Source organism: Elephas maximus, chromosome 3, assembly GCF_024166365.1.
Source record: "Elephas maximus indicus isolate mEleMax1 chromosome 3, mEleMax1 primary haplotype, whole genome shotgun sequence".
Classification (NCBI taxonomy): Eukaryota; Metazoa; Chordata; class Mammalia; order Proboscidea; family Elephantidae; genus Elephas; species Elephas maximus.
This window is the reverse complement of record NC_064821.1, coordinates 56,936,447-56,957,098: the sequence shown is the minus strand read 5'-3', so window position 1 is coordinate 56,957,098 and position 20,652 is coordinate 56,936,447. Positions and strand designations below refer to the sequence as shown.

The following is a 20,652-nucleotide window of genomic DNA, read 5'->3' as shown; positions in this document are numbered from 1 at the left end:
TGCAGGAAGCTCTAGAAATACTGGGATGGACTGAGCTAGAAGGGGACAGACTTCCCTTCCCTCTCTGGTTTGCACTGTTAGACACCAAACCTCCTGCCTCTGTACCACTACAGAGTTGGGATGATCGCCTTTTCTTTAAAAAGCACATTTACAACAGAACCTCCCAAGAGACCCTTCTCAGGAAGAAGAGAGCTGTTTACAGTGGTAGATATGGTTTACCTACATTGCCAATACGGTTGCCATTCTCCCCGTGGGGCTGTTCAGGCCACATGTGAAATGTGAATGCGACTGAGGAGCTGAACTTTTTATTTGATTTTATTTTTAATTCATTTAAAATTAAATAGTCCCATGTGGGTAATGGCAACCGTGTTGGACAGCACGGTTCCAGAACCTACCCCTGAAGCAGGGTTCTTCCTTGTGCCTGGCCTCCGTGCTTCCGGCTGGGAGTGCAGTGTGGCTCCTCATTCCAGAACAGCCCTTATGCAGTGACAGCTGCTCTCTCTGCCTCTTTCCCTAAGTTCCCTTGTACTGCAAAAAACCTCAAACCAAGTACAGACGTTATTCTTGCCTTTTATTCCAGCATCTCCCAGAGCTCCGATATGTACAGACTTTATTTACACACATATAATATACACCATATATACGTATTTATATATATTCACACGCCAGCCCACACACGCTCAACCACTCACACATACACCCTGCCGGGAGGGCACTTGGCACCTCAGAACCCAACTCGGGCCGGGAAGAGTGGGGCTGGGCTTGCCAGGCAGCTGTGAAGTTTTGCATTTTTTGCTTTTAAAAAGAAGGCCATTTCCTTCAGAGCTGTCTTCCCTCTCCCAAACCCCAAGACCCCTGCCCAGAACACTTTGAAGTTGGCTTTTTTTAAAAAAAAGAAGAGGTTTTCCTCTGCTCTGCCAGGTGGTTGCTTGAGAACCCAGGCCTCTCTGCTGGGCTCCGTGCAGGTCTCTGGAGGAGATTCCACCCCTCACTCCCTGGAAGGGACCCATGGCTGGAAGAGGCCCCCGACAGCAGGCTGAGTGCCTGGCTTGGCTGCGGCCAGGCCTGCTCTGTGCCCCCTGGGGAGGGGGGTGGCTATAGCGTCAAAGGCACCTGCCAGATGAGGAGGGTGCTGTCTGTGTCCCCACACGGGGCCAGCCTCCCGCCACCACCAAAGTTGCGGTAGCCCTGCCCACCAGAGATGATAGCCATGGAGCAGATCTCCTTGCGGTGGGCATCACGGGCACAGGGCCGGCTGCGCACCCAGATGTCCGGGTCGTCAGCCATCTCGTAGATGGAGCCGTCCTCCTCGCTGTGCTCCAGAGCCGCGCCGTCGGTGGGCCCCGGCTCCCGCACGGACAGCAGCGGGCCGGGCAGGTGGGCGGTGGAGCGCAGGCGGTACTGCAGCAGGATGCCCTTCTTGCGGGTCAGCTCTCGGCCCACATGGCTCTCGGGTGCTGGCGCTGGCGCTGGCTCATGGGGCTGGCCATCTGGCTTGTCCTCCTCGGCCCTCGAGCCCTCGGTCTCCTCCTGGTCACTCCGCAGGATGTCAGGAGCCAGGATGCTGGTGGCCACAGCCAGGAAGGCCACAGGCCCGCAGTGACCGTTGAGCGAGACCATGCCTTTCCCTGCAGGAAATGGGGCCAGGGAGGAGGGAGCCCCAAAGGCCCGGAGCATTAAGGACGGCACCCATACCTCACTCTTGGAGAACGTGTTGCTTCTTTTTTTTTTTTTTTTTTTTGTAACTGTCATCTATGTTGGAATGTTTCCAGAGACTGTGGGTCTGGGACTGAGCTAGCCCATGCTCCAGGGAACCTTCACTGGGGAAATGGAATAGGCCAAAAACCAGTGGCCCTCAAGTCAATTCCAACTCATGGTGACCCCACGTGCATCAGAATAAACTGTGCTCCACAGGGTTTTCAACGGCTGAATTTTTGGAAATGGATCGCTAGGCCTTTCTTCCAAGGTACTTCAGTGTGAATTCAAACCTCCAAGCCTTTGGTTAGCAGCAGTGCGTATAAACTGTTTGCATCACCCAGGGACCCCAGTAGAACAGGCATGACCTTGTAAAGCACTTGGAGAGCCTCAGCCGGAAACTCCTGTAAGTCCTACCTGAGCCACCCTGACACCCCCATGCGTTGTCCAGGCCCTGCCTCCACCATGACACCTTTCCCTTCCACCTGGTTCTACACCTCGTCCTTCAGAGCCCAGCTCAAGCTCCTCCCCAGCAAATCCTTCTGGAATTCGTCCCTGAAGGGCAGATCACTCCTGTCTCCATGCCCATCAGCCTCTGGGACACCCTTCATCATATCAGTGGCCATCCAGGACTATAATGGCCCCAACTAGACTGTCAACTCCTAGTGGGCAGAGTCCTTGCCCAATTCACCCTGTGCCCCAGGACCACCCCTTGGATGAAAGAAATGCCCCCATTTGGTGAAAATAGGAAATCTCGAAATTTAAGAAGAGTAGGGCCTCAAGCTCTGGACAGTGTTCGTCTATCCTTAGGGCTTCTCAACCTATTGACATTTTGGGCCAGATAAATTTTGTGTTGTGGGGGCTGTCCTGTGCATTACAGGATGCTTAGTGGCATCCCTGGCCTCTACCCACTAAATGTTAGTAGCAACTTCCCCCACCCCACTACCGGCTGTGAAATCAAAAATGTCTGCAGACATTGCCAGATGTCCCCTTGGTGGGCGGTGGGGTGGGGGGGGGGCATCCAGGTTGAGGACTACTGGTCTACCTTCAGGGGTTCTTAGTCTTGTGCTGAAGCTGATGCGAGGGTGCTGCAAACCCTCTGAAACTATAATAAGCAAAGCTTAGTTTGCATATGATTTTTCCCTCAGGTTCTCAGAAAGGTGTGTAACCCCCTCCCCACTTCCTCTCTCCCTCCCCAAAGCTCTCCAAAGGGTTTTTTGTTTTTTTTTTTTTAAATCCCTGGTCAACTAATCTCTGAGTTGGGCAGGGACTGGAGTCATCCCTGGATTCCTTTCCAGGGGCAAAGAGACACCTGTGCTGACCAAGGCCCACCTAGACTACAGCAGGGGCGGCCTGGTGACATTCTCTGGCATTCTGCTCACCCCTGCCAGAAGGGACCACTTGTCTTCACTCTCGGGCAAAGGCAGAGAGGGGCCCAGAGCTCTGGGTCTCCAAATGGCAGGGGTCCTTGTTCTCCTGGGCCTCAGTAGCACAGGTGGGGCAGACCTTCCTCTAGTTTTGCAAACACATTTGCCGGTGGACCTCACGAGGGGCCAGCCTGTGTTCCCAGGGCCCTCAGTTATTTCTCTTCCTGGAGCCTGGATATCTTGAAATTGTTGCGGGGAGTTGGAGACAGAAGGGGTTCAGGGGAGTCTCTACATGAGTCAGGTACTATAAGTAGGTTCACCTACTTAATCCCCAAAAAACCCAGCAGGTGGCACTATTGTTCCCATTTGCCAGATGGGGAAACTGAGATACAGAAAGAAGGTGAGAGACTGCGGGGCTGGAATTATTTCAGATCGCCCCCCCCAACCCCCGTACCCTGAGGGCCAAGGCTCACCTGTGATCTTGGGGATGCCTTCCAGCCGGGGCACAGGCAGCAAGACGATGACACCCTGGTCGGTGCCCACCCAGAGCAGACCCTGGCAGATCAGAAGGCTGGTGACACACAAGTGCTTCTGGCCTGCAGGAAGAGGGGTCAGCATGAGTGACACAGCCCCTTGGAGGGCAGTGGTGGGACAGTCTGAGCTCCTCCCATGAGACCAGCAAGAAGCTGGATGGCATGTGGTTAAGACCTTGGTCACAGGAGCTGACCTGGCTGGGTTCCGGTCCCTGGATCTCGCAGCTGTGTGTGCTCCCCCCACCCAGCCTCCATTTCCTCATCTGTAAAATGGGCTGCTGTGAGGATGCAGTGAGGTGACACCACAAAGCACAGTGCCTGACCCAGACTGAGCTCTCAATACACAGTAGCTGGGTTCTCCTGGCACAGAGCCGGCCACGGGTGGCCCGGGCCAGGGGCAGAACCAGCCAGCTGGGGAGTGAAGCCAGAGAGGACTGGCAAGGGGCAGGTCTCCAGACCATGCAAGTGAAGCAGATGTTGGTGCAGGTGGGAGGCACAGGAAGGTGCTGGCTGGGGCCAGGGGAGCAGCAGGAGCTAGTGGTCTGTCGGCAGCCCCTCTGTGAAGCCCTGTTTCCAGCTCGGGCCAGACATTCTGCTGATGTGAGCAATTCTCCCATGAGTGCGCAGCGCAGCCTGCCATTCCTGGCCCCACGTGAAATGGACAGTCCACTGCCGAGAACTGGCATGTTCCTGGTGTCAGCCCAGATTAGTTCTTTCTCAGTGCTCCCCTCAGCACCGTCTCTTCACGTCAGGGAGAACAGCAATGGAAGGGAAGGTGGCGGGGCCCTCCACTCTTTACAGAGGGTGTACAGTGTGGGGTACATGGACCCCGGAGCCAGGCAGCAGGCTTGCCACTTGTTAGCTACATGACCCAGGGCCAGCCCCAAACCTCTCTGTGCCATGGTTCCCTCACTTGTAAAAGGGGACACTGATGACAATATTTCACAGCATTGTCCTGAGAGTTAAGTGGCTTAATGGTTGCAAAACACTTAACACAGCACCGGGCACACAGCACACCCAAAGCAGTGCTATCTGCTATCATGGCTGCTGTCCTTCTTAACAATTCCCATCAGGTTACAGTGGTTGCTCAGTAGTGAAATTTTTGACTTCCACGTGGGAGACCCAGCCAGTGCATCTCATACGCAGCCACCACCCATCTGTCAGTGGTGGTTTACATGTTGCTGTGATATTGAACAGATTTCAGTGTATCTTCCAGACTAAGACTAGGAAGAAAGGCCTGGCAATCTACTTCTAAAAAACAGCCAATGAAAGCCCTATGGATCACAACAGTCAGATCCACAGTCAATCATAGGAATAGGGCAGGACTGGGCAGCACTTCATTCTGTTGTGCATGGGGTCACCATGAGTCAGAGGCCAACCCTAACAACAGCGACAACACACTATCATTATTTCTGCTCTATAAACAATGCTGATCAATGGGAATGGGCCTGAGGAAAAGGCTGGGAGTGGAGGGGAGAGGGCAGGAGGCCCATCTCAGAGGGGCTAAGGACAGGGCCCCCCACATGGCAGCACACATGGTGGATGGCCCTGCCATGCCCCCACCCCCAGGCTTCACCAAGCTCCTGCCTCTCCAAAGGGCTGCCTCACTTCCTGCCCAACTCCTTCTGCCCCCGAGTGGTGTTTATTCTTCCCTGAAAGGAAATTCAAATTCATTCCGCGTATCACGGCAAGAACGATGCCACATTATACTTGAAACGGTGCTTCAAGCAGCGGTTCCCAAACTGGGGTGTGCGCTGGATCATGGGGCGGGTGGTGGTGGGGACTTGTTACAATGCAGGCCATTGGGCCACCCCCTGGGGAGGCCCCAGAACTGCGTTTCTAGCAAGTTCCCAGGTGACGTCAATGATGCTGGGCCTGGGGATCTCACTTTGAGAAATGCTGCTTCGAGGTTTCCAAAGCACTCACACACCTGCTCTAATCTGACATAGCCTTACAACAGCTGGGATGCATGCAAGACATAGGTGTTATTCCTGTCTTCCAGATGAGGAAATTAAGGTTCAAAGAGGCCACCGAGCTGCTGAGTGCAGAGACAGGAATAGAGCTAGTTTGCTGCTTATTCCAGTCTAGCGCTTTCACTGCCTCACCGCTCTGGAGCAATTACTTAAATTCCATACGTATAGGTGTATGTTATCCATAATTATGGACAACAGTGCAAAGAATGGGAATTCCAGAACACTTAATTTTGCTCATGAGGAACCTGTACACAGACCAAGAGGCAGTTGTTTGAACAGAACAAGGGGATACTGCGTGGTTTAAAATCAGGTAAGGTGTGCGTGAGGGTGGTATCCTTTCATCATGCTTATTCAAGCTGTATGCTGAGCAAATAATCAGAGAAGCTGGACTATAAGAAGAACATGGCATCGGGATTGGAGGAAGACTTATTAGCAACCTGCAATAGGCACATGACACAAGTTTGCTTGCTGAAAGCGAAGGGGACCTGAAGCACTTACGGATGAAGATCAGAGACTACAGCCTTCAGTATGAATTGCACCTCAACATAAAGAAAACAAACATCCTCAGAACTGGACCAATAAGCAACACCGTGATAAACAGAGAAAAGACTGAAGTTGTCAAGGATTTCATTTTAGGATCCATAATCAACGCCCATGGAAGCAGCAGTCAAGAAATCAAATGACATTGCACTGCACAAATCTGCTGCAAGAGACTTCGTTAAAAAGTGTTACCAAGCAAAGTTGTCACTTTGAGACTAAGGTGTGCCTGACCCAAGCCCTAATATTTTCAATCACCTTATATGGATCTGGAAGCTGGATAATGACTAAGGAAGACTGAGGAAGAATTGATGCATCTGAATCGTGGTGTTGAAGAATACTGAATATGCCACGGACTGCCAAAAGAACAAACAAATCTGTCTCGGAAGAAGTACAGCCAGAATGCTCCTTAGAAGTGAGAGTGGCCAGACTTCATCTCGTGTACTTTGGACATGCTATGAGGAGTCAGAATTGACTCGACAGCAATGGGTTTTTGCTTTTTTTGATTAGGAGGGACCAGTCTCTGGAAAAAGATGTCATGCTTGGTAAAGTAGAGGGTCAGTGAAAAACGGGAAGACCCTCAATGAGATTAACTGCAACAATGGGCTCAAACATGGCAACAATTGTGAGGATGGTGCAGGACTGGGCAGTGTTTTGTTTCATTGTACAGAGGGTCACTGTGAGTCAGAGCCAACTGGATGGCACCTACAACAACAGGTGTATACACTTCCTTCAGGGAGCAAACAGTCTCAGGAAAATAGTGTGGCTCCATATTCACCCTCAAATGAGGGCTACCATCTTGGGGTATACCCAGCAGCATCTATCGCAGCTTACTGTGCCTCACAGATCCATTCACTTGGCCCCCAAAAACACCCCCAAGCATCTACGGTGTGCCTGTATGCTTCTGCTTGGTGCTGGAGGCACATGGCTGGGAACCACATACACAGCATCCCTGCTTTTGAGGAGGAACCATTCTAGAATTTTGATGATGGAAGTTTTCTGCACCATCTAATTTGGTAGAATTGGCCACATGTGGTGACTAAGTGCTTGGACTGTGGTTAGTCAGACCAAGGAACTAAATTTTTCATTTTATTTAATTTCAATTAATGAAAATTTAAATAGCAGCTACTATATGGAACGGTGTGGTTCTAGAGAAGAGAAACAGGAACCAAAAACATGAACAGTGAACATACACGCTAGGCAAAAGATTAAAATGGGGCAATGAGACAGACAGTGGGTGGCAGGATCCTTGGGTTTCATCCTCACTCTGCTGTCCCAAAGGACAGAGGAGGGCAGCTGTGAGAATATGAGATCCAGGTGACGAGCCAGCCACACACAGACCTGAGGGAAGGCCCAGGAGATAGTACATGCAAAGGCCCTACAAGGAGAATAGTGTCCATGGAGCAGACCAGAGGCAGTGTGGCTCAGTGGTGGGCAAACATGAGATGACCAGAAAGAGGTCTGAGGGTGAGGCCAGATGTGTGGGGCTTTGTAAGCCAGAGTAAGGAGTATGCCTTTTCATTCCAAGTGCCATGAGAAGCTACCGGAAAGCTGACTCAGGGGAGTGATGCAATCTGATTTTGGGAGAGCATTCTAGCTGCAGTGTGACATAGCACTGGGGGAGAGAGGGGGCAGAGAGAAAGCAGGGAGATCAGTGAGGCGGCTCTTGAGTCATTGCAGCAGAGATGGTGGCGGCTGGGGCTCAGTGGCGGCAGTGAGGTGATAGCGAGCCAACACGTTTGAGAGATGTTTTGAAGCAGAACCGACAGTCCTGTTGACAGACCAGAGTGGAAGGAGGGAATCAAGGATAACTCGGAGGTTTCTTGTCTTGAGCAGCTGGGTAGATGGCGGTGCCGTCAACAGAGATAGAGGGAAGCAGGTTTGGGGGCTGACACCAAGAGCTCACTTTTGGACATGTTGTTTGAGATGTATAGGAGACGTTGTGAGTGGAGCTATCAAACAGGCAGGGGGCGGATGAGCCTTGGAGATGTGATGCCAACTCAGAAAGTCACATTCATATTGTGGATTCAGGGTGGAAGTGCAATCATGCTAGAAACAAGCCACAAACAGTATCTGGGGCTCTGCGGAGCTACGACTCCTTCCCATACCTGGATCAGTTCAGAAAGTTGCAAGCTCAAAACTACTCTAGCAGCATCCAGTCCAGAGAGGGGCCCACAGCAGTGGGACAGTCTGACGTCGCTGGTGAGCTTGCCCCAGACGCTCAGGCTGCGGCTCCCTCTCATCATCACCTGGCTAAGGTCTGTGATCACCTTACTTCTCTCTTCATTTATTCATCATCTGCCTCCACACAGTAAAATGTAAGTGCTAAGGGTTGAATCGTGTCCCCCCAAAAGATGTGTTCAAGTCCTCACCCCCAGTACCTATGAATGTGACCTTATTTGGAAATAGCATCTTTGTAGGTAAAGGTAGCTAAGTCAGCGTGTAGTCATATGGGAGTAGGGTGGTCCTAATCCAAGATGTCTGCTGTACTTACTAAGAGAGGAGAAAAAACACAGAGATAGAGGTGGCAGGAAGATGGCCATGTGAAGATGGGGACAGAGGCTGGAGTGACGCTGCCACCAGCCAAGGAACACCTAGGACCACCAGAAGCCAGAAGAGGCAGGGATGAATCCTCCCCCAGAGCCTTCAGACCGAAGGGCATGACACTGCTGACACCTGATTTTGGGTTTCTGACCTCCAGAACTGTGAGAGAATAAGTTTCTGTTGTTTTAAGCCATCCAGTTTGTAGGTACATTGTTATGGCAGCCACAGGCAACGAAGACAGTGCCTTCGGGAGGGCAGTGCCTTATCTGTTGACTCATGGTCGATTCCCCATTCCCGGCTGTGTACGCTGGCATAGAGCAGACACTCCAAAAAGATCTCAGCCAAAAGGTAGAGACAACCCAAGTGCCCATCAACAGATGAACGGATGAACAAAATGTGGTCTATCCATACAATGGAATATTATTCCACAATAAAAAAAAAAAAAAAAAAACTGACACATGCTATATAAAAAACATGCTGCTGAGTGAAAAAAGCCAGGTACAAAAGGACAAATTTTGTATGGCTCCATTTATATGAAATATGTAGAATAGATAAACACACAGACAGAAAGCAGTTTCATGGTTTCCACCGACTGGGGAAAAGAAAAAACGAGTTGTTGCTTAATGGGTACAGAGTTTCTGTTTGGGGTGGTGACAAAGTTTTGGAAACAGTGTGATTAATACCACTGGATTATACACTTGAAAATGGTTAAAATGGCAAAATCTATGTTGTGTATATTTTGTTGGTGGCAGTGGTGCTTGCCATGAAATCAATTCTGACTCATGGTGACCCCATGTGCACAGAGGAGAACTGCTCCATAGGGTTTTCAAGGCTGTGACCTTTTGGGAGCAGATTGCCAGGCCTGTCTTCCAAGGCACCTCTGGGTGGGTTTGAACCACCAACCTTTCAGCTAGTAGTTGAGAACTTAACCGTTAGTGCCACCCAGGGGATCCTTATGTATATTTACCACAATCAAAAAAGGTATATGATAGCTGGAATAAAGAGCAAAATAGGCTGAAAAACACTTATCACTCACAAAACAGTGAGTGAATAAATGAATGAAGAGCAGTGAAAAAGGACATGCGTGTGGACGTTACCCTGTAAATTTGGATAAGTCATTTTCTCTCATTGATCAGTGAGTATTACAAACCTACTTTGCTCAGTTTTATGATTATTTGGAATCCATATACATACATATGTATACATGTATATGTATATATGTACATAGCTGAGCACAGCTCTTTACTTATTAAAAAAAACCCATAGTATGCAATAAATGGAGGCTATTAGGATAATGGCTATGATTATTAAGAGGACCTAGACGGTAATGTCTAGGATCAGCTCCATCAGAGCCATAAACCCACACAAACAATAAAGCCAAGAGAGAGAAGAGTGGTAGATTTTTCATCTCCTGTACCTCGCCTCCTTGTCCAAGGCCCTGGGGCCCCGAGACCAGTGGGAGACCACTTCCCCCTGCCCCTGCACCCTCCTGGCCTCACTGGATGGCCAAAGCCCGATAAATGGAAGGCAAGCAAGAAACCAAGAGAAAATTCTGGAATTAAGAAATGACTTCATCGGCAGACCTCATTCAGGCCCTTCCTCCTCCCCCTCCACCCTGAGGAAAAGAGTGAGACACTTTCACAAACAGTCCAAAAAAAAAAAAAAAATTCTAATGGTGGATAAATATTTTATCACAGAGACTTAATGCAGCAGTGTTCAACTCACCCAAGCCATCTATCTGGAGATATACAACTTTAAAAAGCTCAGGCTCTTGGAGAACATTTTATTAATGACCTGTCTAGTTAAAAGGAGGGAGTTTAGGTTAAAAAATGCATTAATACCAGTCGGGAACTCGAGTGGAAGAAAGGGGTCGGGGGAAGGAAGCATGATAAATTTTTAACACACCCTTAAAAAATCCACACTTACAGGAGGAACAAATTTATTACTAATCATGCAATTATTTCATTTGGTGGTGTAGGGGAAGGACAAATACTTAAAAGCCTTTAAAAATATCTCTAATAAAGAATTTAAGAATCCTGCTTTGTTGTTCTTCCGTGAAGGCAGGATGGAGGGTGGATTTGAGGCTGCCCTGCACGCTCAACCCCCCTACCCCATTCTGGCTAGGCTGGCTCCAGCTCGGCTCAGCTCAGGTTTGGGGGTTCTGGGTGGACCTGGCTCCTGGGTATTGTTGATTAGGAAAGGTCAGGCCTGGGACCTTTGGGAAACCCCATACCCGGAAACCTCGGTCCACGCCCAAACTGTGCAGGGTCCACTCTCAGGGTGGTCTGACCAGTGGGGAGGTCGCCTTTGCTATGATGTAGCTGGTGCAGTAGGAAGGACCCTGACTTGGAAGGGCTGAGCGAGGAGCCCCCAGAAGGCATAGCCAACACGGGCTAGTGCGATGAGGATGCCGTGATGATGAGGATGATAAAGAAGACAATGACAGCAGCCCCATCACCGACTGACCAGGGACCACGCATGCTGCCCTGGCATGGTCTCGTGGAACACCCACACCAGCCCTGTAAGGCAGGGCACTCAGAACTGGCAGGCGGCAGAGCCTGACTGATTCCACGGGCTCTGGTCTACCCTACATGGGATGGCCAGGCTGTCACTCAAATCTCAGCCTCTCATTTTATAGACAGGCCCCTAGGTGGCACACATGGTTTGCACATGACTACTAAAGGTTAGCAGTTCAAACCCAAGCAGCAGTGCTGTGGAAGAAATGCCTGGCAATCTGCTTCCCTAAAGATTACAGCCAAGAAAACTTTATGGAGTGATTCTACTCTGTAACACATGAGGTGGCCGTGAGTTGGAATCAACTCGAAGGCAACAGGGTTATTTTTTCTTTTTTCATTGTATAGATGGGAAAACAGGCCCAGGAAGGCAGAGTGATAGCCCACACCTGGGAGGCAAATCTGTGGAAGAGCTGTGCTTAGAGCCTCTGGTTCAAGTCCTGGCTCTGGCCTTACCAGTGTGACCTTAGGCCAGTCATTCAACCTCCCTGGGCCTCAGTTTACCTGGCTGTAAAATAATAACAATAATGAGAATGCCCTTCCTCCCTCAAAGGGTAACTGCAAAGAACAAATAAGTTCATGGATGTGAAAACGTGTTTTAAACACACACAGAAAAGCCAGTGGCTATAGGCGTGGCCACTGCTTCTCTACCTACAGCTAGGGGCCCGGGGCGGGTCTGTCCGCAAAGCCTGCCCCTGGCCACTCAATGCTTCTCTGGCTCGCCTCCGCCCTCACAACATGAGATGCAAGAGATTAAAAAGGCTGTAAGATTACCCTTTGTTGTTGTTGTTCTACTAACTTGAAATCATTTAGCTATCAGCATAAATATGGAAATATTTTTGTGATACAGAGAAGATTTTTATTGTAGTGGAGATGGATTTAACTTGTATAATGGATAACTACTCCAAAATACAATGCAGTTGAAGCTGGAAAAAAAGAAAAAGAAAGAAACAGCCCATACCACAGGTCTACCCCATCTCAGGGAAAGGTTGTCAGATGGTCATTTACACTCATCCTGCACCTTCTACGCCCCAGGACTTGGCCAGTGTCTCCCTCTTCCTGCACCTGATTGCATCTCCTCCTAGTGCAGCCCCTCCACCCACATCCCACCTCACAGAGGCGAAGAGACTCCCTGAGCCCACCAGCTGGCAGGTGGCCAAGCCAGGATTCCAGCCCACGCCCCACCATCCCTGAAGTCTTCCTCTTACCCAGATGCACACAGTGGGACTCTGAAACGGAGCCCACCTAATGTGACTCCTAGGCCTGTTTCTGGTCTGCTTTGTGCCCTGCAAAAATCCACTTCACCCTGCCCAGTGGATCTCAGTTTGTGCACCTGTAAAATGGGGACAATCCCCACTTCATAGGGTTCTGGTGAGGGGAAAGGAGATCCTGTACTTCCATGAAGCCCTGGAGCCTAGCTCACTGGAGGGCTCAGGACAGGGAGGGCATCATTACTACTGTTATGGCTATTGATCTTGATAGTAACCACCACCCCCTGTGGTCACTAGTCCAGAGTCAAGGACATTTAGTCCTCACCTAAATTCAGGACCAGAAGGAAACCTTAGAAGTCCAGTGAAGAGAGCACCCAGGATGATGTCTGGGCCCCAAAGCTGGGCTGAGAGACCAGGCCTCTGGGTAAGACGCAGGCCTCCCGGGGCCCCGAGGTGCTGGCGAATGTGCCTCCACTTGGCCCAGACCCATAAAGACAGGAAGCTCAGTCCCTGGCTCAGCATATGGCTACTTTCCACCTTCATCACAGCCCATTTGCTAGGTCCTTGTAACATTCAGTTTCGGGCTTCCAGCCTGCCTCGCTGTCTGTTTCCTTGGCCCTGGGGTCCTTGGCTCTCCCAGCTGCTAAACCCAGACCTGACAAAGATGCTTGGATAGAAGTGAGCCACCCAGTTCTCCCAGACTTTCTGGCCATGGGTCAGTCTATTGGGTGGAAGCTGGCCCAGGCAAAGGCAAGGTAAGCTGAGGCCTGCTGGGCCCTGTGGACTGCTCCAAAACCAGCTGGGGTGTCTGCCCTGTGCCCTCCCAGCAGAGCCCACAGGGCAGTGTATGGGGCAACGGATAGTAGCGGGGGGTTCTGCCACCAATTCCACAGGGGTGGGGCTGGGTGAGCTCCAATCTTAACCCTTCACCAACATTCCTTTCCACATGTCCTCACAGGCAGCTAGTCAGGAGGCAGTACAGGCCCATGGGGAGGCCATCCAGACCCCATGGCCAGCCCTGCCACCTGACCCGCTGGCCCACATTTGCGTTTCTTATAAAAACCTAAGAATGGACACATTTGGCTAGCCTTACCTCTTTCCCAGGTTTTGGTCAATATGAAGAGTGGGATGGTACAGACCAGGGAGGGCATGGGCCTCGGCCCCTGCCTAACTCAGGGGCCTCATTTCTTGAGAGCCTCAGCCTGCTGTGATGTGGGAGAGGAAGGAAGAGACAACAGGAAGAACAGACCTCGGTTCAAATCCTGTCCTCCTCCCTGCACCTGGGGAGGGGTTTCCCCTCCTGGAGCTCAGTTCTCCAGGCTGACTGAAGGCTGCTATGAGGCTGCTGAGATGGCCTGCCCAGGAGGCAGCTCCACCCGGCTATGGAAGGTACCCCACAAGTGTCAGTCCCCTCCCAGGCCAGGGGCCATGGTGCCCAGTGCCACTCTAGCAGCAGCCTCACCTGGCAGGAGGAAGGTGGTCCTGGTGGCGATGTTGATCTCCTGCAGGTGCTCCAGGGTCTCGGTGTGGAAGAGGCGGATGGAGGAGCCGGAGGAGAAGGCCATCCAGACACCGCTGCCCGCCTTCACCATGTGCGTTACGCTCACCGCCTCGTCCTGGTGCGCCTCAAAGCTTTGCTGCAGCACAGAGGGAGGTGCGTTGGTGCTGGGCAGGCAGAGCCTCTGGGGCCAAGCCTCAGCCCCCAAAGACCTGAGGGCTCCCAGGCCCACTCTGGACAAACCCCTACTTCCCCCTCAGATGGTTGTTTCCATGTTCTTCGAGAGCAAAGCTAACCTGACCTCAGCCTGAATTCAGGGCTGGAAGGAAACCTTAGAAGTCTAGTAGTGGTGTGTTGGTAAATGCTTAACGACTGGCTCTCAGGTTGGTGGGGGAGGGAGAAATGAATTCCTGATTTGTAGCGTTTGCCAATTTCCATGGTGTAAATACTCCTAACAAGCTACCAACGTGGACATCAGATGGGAGCACTGATGGTTCAGTAGTAGAACTCTCGCCTCCCCCTGTGGAGACCTGGGTTTGATTCCCAGCCAACGCACCTCATGTGCAGCCACCACCCATCTGTCAGTGGAAGCCTGTGTGTTGCTATGATGCCACACAGGTTTCCGTGTAGCTTCCAGACTAAGACAGACTAGCAAGAAAGGCCTGGCAATCTACTTCTGAAAATTAGCCAGTGAAAACCCTATGGATCACAACAGTCCAATCCACAGCTGATCAGGGGATGGCACAGGACTGGGCAGCATTTTGTCCCATTGTGCATGGGTTCTCCATGAATCAGGGGTCACCGTGAGTCAGGGGTGGACTCAATGGCAGCTAACAACAACAACAACGTGACATCAGTGAACACGGAGGGGGAACGATGTGCACACACTTCGTATCCTCATCTCACGTAAGGGAAAGATAGAGCCACAAGTTCACAAAAAAAAAATAGAGGTTTATGCATATTATCTAAAGCTATAAAGGCAACCAACAGAAATATTGCGGGAGGGCGGTGAGCAGTGTCAGCCAAAACCTGGTATCTCACAGCTGGGAGTCGACAGATAATGCCCAAAAGTTGATAAATCAAGACACAGCAAAGGAAACAAATTAGAGTTGTGGGAAAATGCCAGGTAGATTATAAACAGAACTGGTGGAAAATGTTTTCTCCCAGAAAGCAGGATGGGGGATGGGGAGAGGTAAGGGCCTTTTGGGATAAACTATTCCATGCTATTTGATTTTTTTTTTTTTTTTTTTACAGGTGTACGTATAATTTATGGAGCCTTGTTGGTACAATGGTCACTAGGAGTCAGAATCAACTTGATGGCACCTAACAACAATAATGATCTTGACTTTACAAAACAAAACAACACAACAACAATTAATTTCCTCTTTTTTCAAGATAAGAGAGTGTTCAAAGGGCCAGACTTCCCATGCACTGCAGGAGAAAGCTCAAGTTCTGGAACCCAGCATCCCAGACCCCAGCTCTGTCCCAATTCTCGCCTCAGCTCCAAGTGAGCCAAAGTGTGGGCCCAAATTGATGTTCAAGATGCACCATGTGGCCATGCTCTGTCTGCAAGCTCTACCACCCACTGTCTGCCTGGGAATAGCTCTTCAATCTCTGAAGACTCAGTTTCAAGATGATGTCCCTCTTCTATGAAGCTTGCCTCAATGACCCTTGGACGGGCCACTCCTTCCGCAAGCCTCTGCAGTCTGGCCCAGTGGCACCTACACCACTTTGCTTTGTGGCTCCACTCAGCTGCCTTCTGCACTGGACTACGGTCTCCAAGGACAAAGATGGAGCCTTAGGCCCCTTAGCCATCCTCCTGCTCGGTAAAGGGCCCAGCACACAGTAAAACCTGGGCAAGGAATGAATGGATGGACACGTGAATCCCATCAACAACAGACAGTTATACTACTCAAATACAGACAACTCGAGCACACAGTACTAGAAACAACCTCAATACCCAACCACTGGGGATAGTCAAGTAACTCTGGCACCCACTGGTGGCCTGCGCACATTCTTCTATAACTATGTATTATATCAATGTTCATTGCAGCACTTTTCACAATAGTCAAAAAGCAAAAAGAATGGAAAAGTCCATCAACAGATGAATGAATAAACAAAATGTGGTACATACATACAATGGAATATTACTGGGCCATAAAGAGAAATAAAGTCCCGATGCATGCCATAACATGGATGAGCCTTGCACATTATGCTGAGTGAAGTAAGTTGTCACAAAGGACAAATACTGCATGATTTCACTTACATGAAATAAGCAAATATATTGAAACCAAAGCATATTAATGGTTACTGGGAGTGGGAGGGAAGGGGAAAGGGAGTTTTTCCTTAAGGGGCACAGAGTTTCTGTCAATGGTGGTAGAATAATTTGGAAAAGAATAGCGACAGAGGTTGTAACAACATCAACAATGTAATCAATGTCACTGGATTAAAGAAAAAATTTTTTTTTTCTTTTTAAGTTTTGTTGTGTATATTTTCACCACAATTAAAAAAAAAAAAAAACTATGTTTACAGAGACTGTGTGATGAACACAGAGAATGAGAACGCTACAGTACACTCAGCCCTCTGTATCCGCGGGTTCTGCATCCTCAGATTCAACCAACCCCAGATCAAAAGCATTTGAAAAAAGAGAGAAAGTTCTATTTACATAGCATTGAACCCCATGTTTGCATATCTAACTACCTACTCCACATTATTTACATAGAAACTCTTTACACAGCATTCACATTATATTAGGTACTGTAAGTAACCTAGAGAAGATTTAAAGTATATGGGACGATGTGATACTACGCCAGTTTATATAAGGGACTTGAGCATACTTGGATTTTGGTATCTGTGGGGGCTCCTGGAACCAACCCCCTACGTATACCCAGGGATGACTATAGTAAGTTTTTAAAAAAATAACCAGCCACATTCAAAAGGGAGAAAGGTCTGAGGAGGAGAAACCTTCGTACTAAGGACTGTTACCATGTAGCAGCACCTGGTAAATTTTCTTCCTTTCCAGGTTTTTGGTTTATAAATAGCATGTGTTATCAGTGGAAGCCCAAGAAAACAGGAAGATGTTGCAAGAATGTGTATTAGGAATCAGACCTGCTGTTAAAGCTCATTTCCCCAATAACGTCACAGGCCTGGGCCTCGGTTCCCCTCTTGTAAATGGAGATTGCCAGGAGGACTGTGGGGAACAGGGTGAGGGAAAGCTCGTCACTGGGCTGGTGGTCACTGGGCTGGTGCCTCGTATGGTCTCATTCATTCAACAGATGCTCTTGAATCCCTACCATGTGCCTGGCATGGCTCTAGGTGCTGGGAATATAATGATGAACAAGATAACCAAGGGATGTTCTGCAGGGAACACACGCTCTTGGTGCAGGACACACAACAAGTAAATAAAGCTTACTCCAAATATTTATACAGTGATTGCTACACAGGAAAAATCCGGGGGGCCATTGCAACTGGGTGTCAGGGAAAATCTCTGTAGGAGGTGGCGTTTAGTCATAGGTATAAATAGCATACAGGAAATCAGCTCTGAAACGATGGGGGGAGGCGTTCTAGGCAAAGGGCACAGCAAGTGCAAAGGCCCTGAGGCAGGAATAAGCTTGATGAATTTGAGCAATTGAAAGGTCAGGATCAGGAATAGGCTTGATGAACGTGAGCAGTTGAAAGGTCAGTGTCAGGGGAGCACAGTGGTGGGAGGAGAGGTAGGAGAGGTAGGCAGGGGCCAGATGGTGCAGGGCCACCTCGAAGTTCACAGTGAAAAGTTTAGATTTTAAGTGCTAGAAGGGGTTGAGCTGGTGACACAATCTGATTTACCTTTTAATGAAGGTCCATCTGACTGTCACGTGGCAGGCAGCTAGATTTCTGCTCCAGCCCTGACGGCCTAGGGTGGGCTTAGCGAGTGAGGCTCGGTAGTAACAAGACTTGGTTTCTTGCCCCAGAAACTTCAAATGTGTCTCTGCAACCCCAGCCTCAGCCCCAACTCCATGCTGCCTCAACACCGAGAGGTTTCCCACCAAGATAAAGCGCAGGCAAAAGAAGCTCGGGGCGGGGTGGGGGCCTCTCCACAGGGAGTCAAGCTAATGAACTCAGTGCTCATTCCCAATAGAATGCAGGGTCCAGGAGGGCAAGACTGTGAGATGTCCAACAAAACTGCTTTTCCTGAGCCAGCCCCTGATGGCCGAGCTGTGTATGCAATGAGCAAGAGAGGAAAAGGCAGAGGGGAGCAGGGCCCATGGGCTGAGCGGACCAGGACAGGAAGGTGGAGGGTTCCTGAGGTGGGGAGAGGAGAGACGGAATGACAGCCCTCCCCTCCCAGACACCTGGCAGCTTCAGGAGGCTGGATTCCACCCCATACCTCACCCCTTGTTGGCGGGGTGGTGTCATCCCCATCAAACCAGGGGCTCTCCGGGCAAGGACAGGGTCTGACGTGAGATGGGCCACTCAGACGCAGGGCTCCCTAAGGGCAAAGGCTGTATCTCTTGGCTCAGACTAGGGGCTCCTGAGGGGGGACTCTTTCCTTCTTCCTCAGCACCCTTCACCCCATCCCAATGGAGGCGAGTTCCCAGGGCCTAAGCCAGCGAGTCTCCGGGATTCCGTGGAGGCTGAGCACCTCAGGGGTTATACAAAGCTGAGTCTGGTCCTTCTGGTGGAGGGAGAGGGGCTCCAGCCTTTGCCCCCAGGCCTGCTGCCCACAGCCTGCAGCACTGGCTTCCAGTTCTCTTCTCCTGAGAGGAGCACTCCTTCAAGGAGACCGCAACTGGTTTGCTGGTGTTTTCTCGAGCCAGCTGGCACTCAGACAACTTTCCTGAAGGTCCAGATGCGGTGGGCAGTCCACCCTGGCTCAAACAGGAAACCTCCTGAGAGGCCTTGCTGGGGCAAAGACAGCTAAGGAATTATCAACCCCAACTGCAGCTGACTGCACTGAGGCCCGTGGTAGTTCAGTGGAAGAATCCTTACCTTCCACGTGGGAGACCCAGTTCAGGTCCCCGCCAGTGCACCTCACGTGCAGCCACCATCTGTCAGTGGAGGCTTATGTGTTGCCAGGACGCTGAGCAGATTTCCATGGAGCTTCCAGATTTAGACAGACTTGGAAGAAAGGCCTGGCGATCTACTTCAGAAAATCAGTCAACGAAAACCCTATGGATCACAATGGTCCAATCCACCACCAATCACGGGGATGCCACAGGATTGGGCAGGGTTTTGTTCTGTTATACATGGGGTCACCATGAGCCGGGGGCTGACTCGATGGCAGCTAACAACAAAAACAACAATGAAGCCCAGAACAAAAAGTAACAGATTTGACTGCCCCCAATGCCTGCCATGACTGAGTGGGGGCTGCAGGGCGGAGGAGAGACTCCAAGTTGTCTGTCTGCAGACTTCCCCTAAAGTAGCACACACACACTTGCACACAAGTGCACACACACGCCAAAATAAAGGCACATGTAGGCTCCCACGCACGTAGCGAACCTCCTGCCCAGCTCCTGCAGGAAGGTCAGAAGCATCTCCTGCCTCCACAAAAACAAACGGTGCAGAAGCAGAGAAGCCTGGGCCCGTGGAAAGCTGCACCTGAATCTGCAGCCAGCCAGCCAGCCCTGCATGCCGCTGTCAGAATCTAATTAAAAGAGAAGTCGGCAGTGGAAATCCAGGCTCATTTCTCCAAAGGCATAACAAGTCTGTCTCCAGGACCAGAGGGGATCGCGGCAGGCCTGTGCAAACCTGTCAAGCCCAAAGCGGTAAGATGGGTGGGGGGCAAGGGCTAGAGCAAATGTGAAGAACGGCAGTGCATTTCCAGCTCCAGCCACAGCCCCTCAGCCCCACATAACTCTGGGTTCCCCAACAGCAGGGTCTGCCCATGGAACCCCTCCCCACACTAGGAGCCTGAATCGTGGGAGCCATGTCGATCCTGGAGCCCTGGCTGAGCCCCCTACCATCGGACCAGGTCAGGCCAGGGAGCAGGTAGAAACATGGACACTCCAGCATCAGTGGGTCCCAGAGGGGCCAGGGTTGCTAAGCACACCACCCCTGGGTGGGGGCAGGTGGCAATGCCACAGGCCGCTGCCCTCACTGCCTGCTGGACTGGGCGGTGATGAGCCTCGCTGCCCATTTTCTCTTCCAAACACGGGGTGTTCGTTTATCCAGAAAGGAGCTCAGGCTTGTTTGATCTGAATTAACTGTTCCAGGAGGCTGTCAGCTCATCAAGCCTCCTCTCCTCCCAACCCTGTCCATCTGGCACTCCAATCCCAGGCCACAGCTTCCCATTCCAAACCTTGGACCCCTCCTCCAACCCCTGGCTGACCTTGGGGGCCTAGGGGGTGGGGCTGCCTTACCTCTAAGAGACCTCTATCCCCCTCGTTCCTGAGGAAAGTCCCCTGCCCATCTGCCACCAGCGTGGTCATGCCCCTCCCCTGAGCTCCCAGGATATCCAGGAGTCCCGCCCCCTTGGCCCCTGTGGTCCAGGCTGGGCTCCTGACTGGGTGCCTTCCCTGTGCCAAGAGCTGCTCTGTGAGGATTTTATTCCAGACCAGTAGTGGGCAAACCACAGTTCTCGGTCAAATCCAGCCTACCACCTGATTTCATAAGTCGAGTTTTACTGGAACACAGTGTTTCCCGTACAGAAAAGAACCCACTGGGTTCTTACGTAGCTGGGGAACACAGCACTTGGACTGGACACCCTTGGCGGGTTATGTTGAAGGACAAAAAGGCCTACAAAGAAATCCTGAATTCTACTTAGCAAGGTCTGTGACTCTGAAACCCTTTAGTGTGACTGACT

General features: G+C 50.7%; 1 protein-coding gene across 12 annotated transcripts in view; it reads right to left on the bottom strand.

The window, feature by feature from the left end:
- Positions 1-409: 409 nt before the first annotated feature.
- Positions 410-20,652, bottom strand: part of ARHGEF10L (Rho guanine nucleotide exchange factor 10 like) — a 201,466-nt gene continuing 181,223 nt past the window's right edge. For 7 of the 12 annotated variants that reach the window (XM_049878075.1, XM_049878074.1, XM_049878082.1 and 4 more), the window contains 3 exons: positions 13,836-14,010; positions 3,536-3,658; positions 415-1,628 (listed from right to left, as the gene is read on the bottom strand). In XM_049878075.1, coding sequence (XP_049734032.1) covers positions 1,096-1,628; positions 3,536-3,658; positions 13,836-14,010 — 831 coding nt within the window. In that variant the 3' untranslated portion in view covers positions 415-1,095. Of the gene's footprint in view, positions 1,629-3,535; positions 3,659-13,835; positions 14,011-20,652 lie in introns of all 12 variants that reach the window. The other 5 variants (XM_049878084.1, XM_049878083.1, XM_049878073.1 and 2 more) reach the window with 3 other exon arrangements.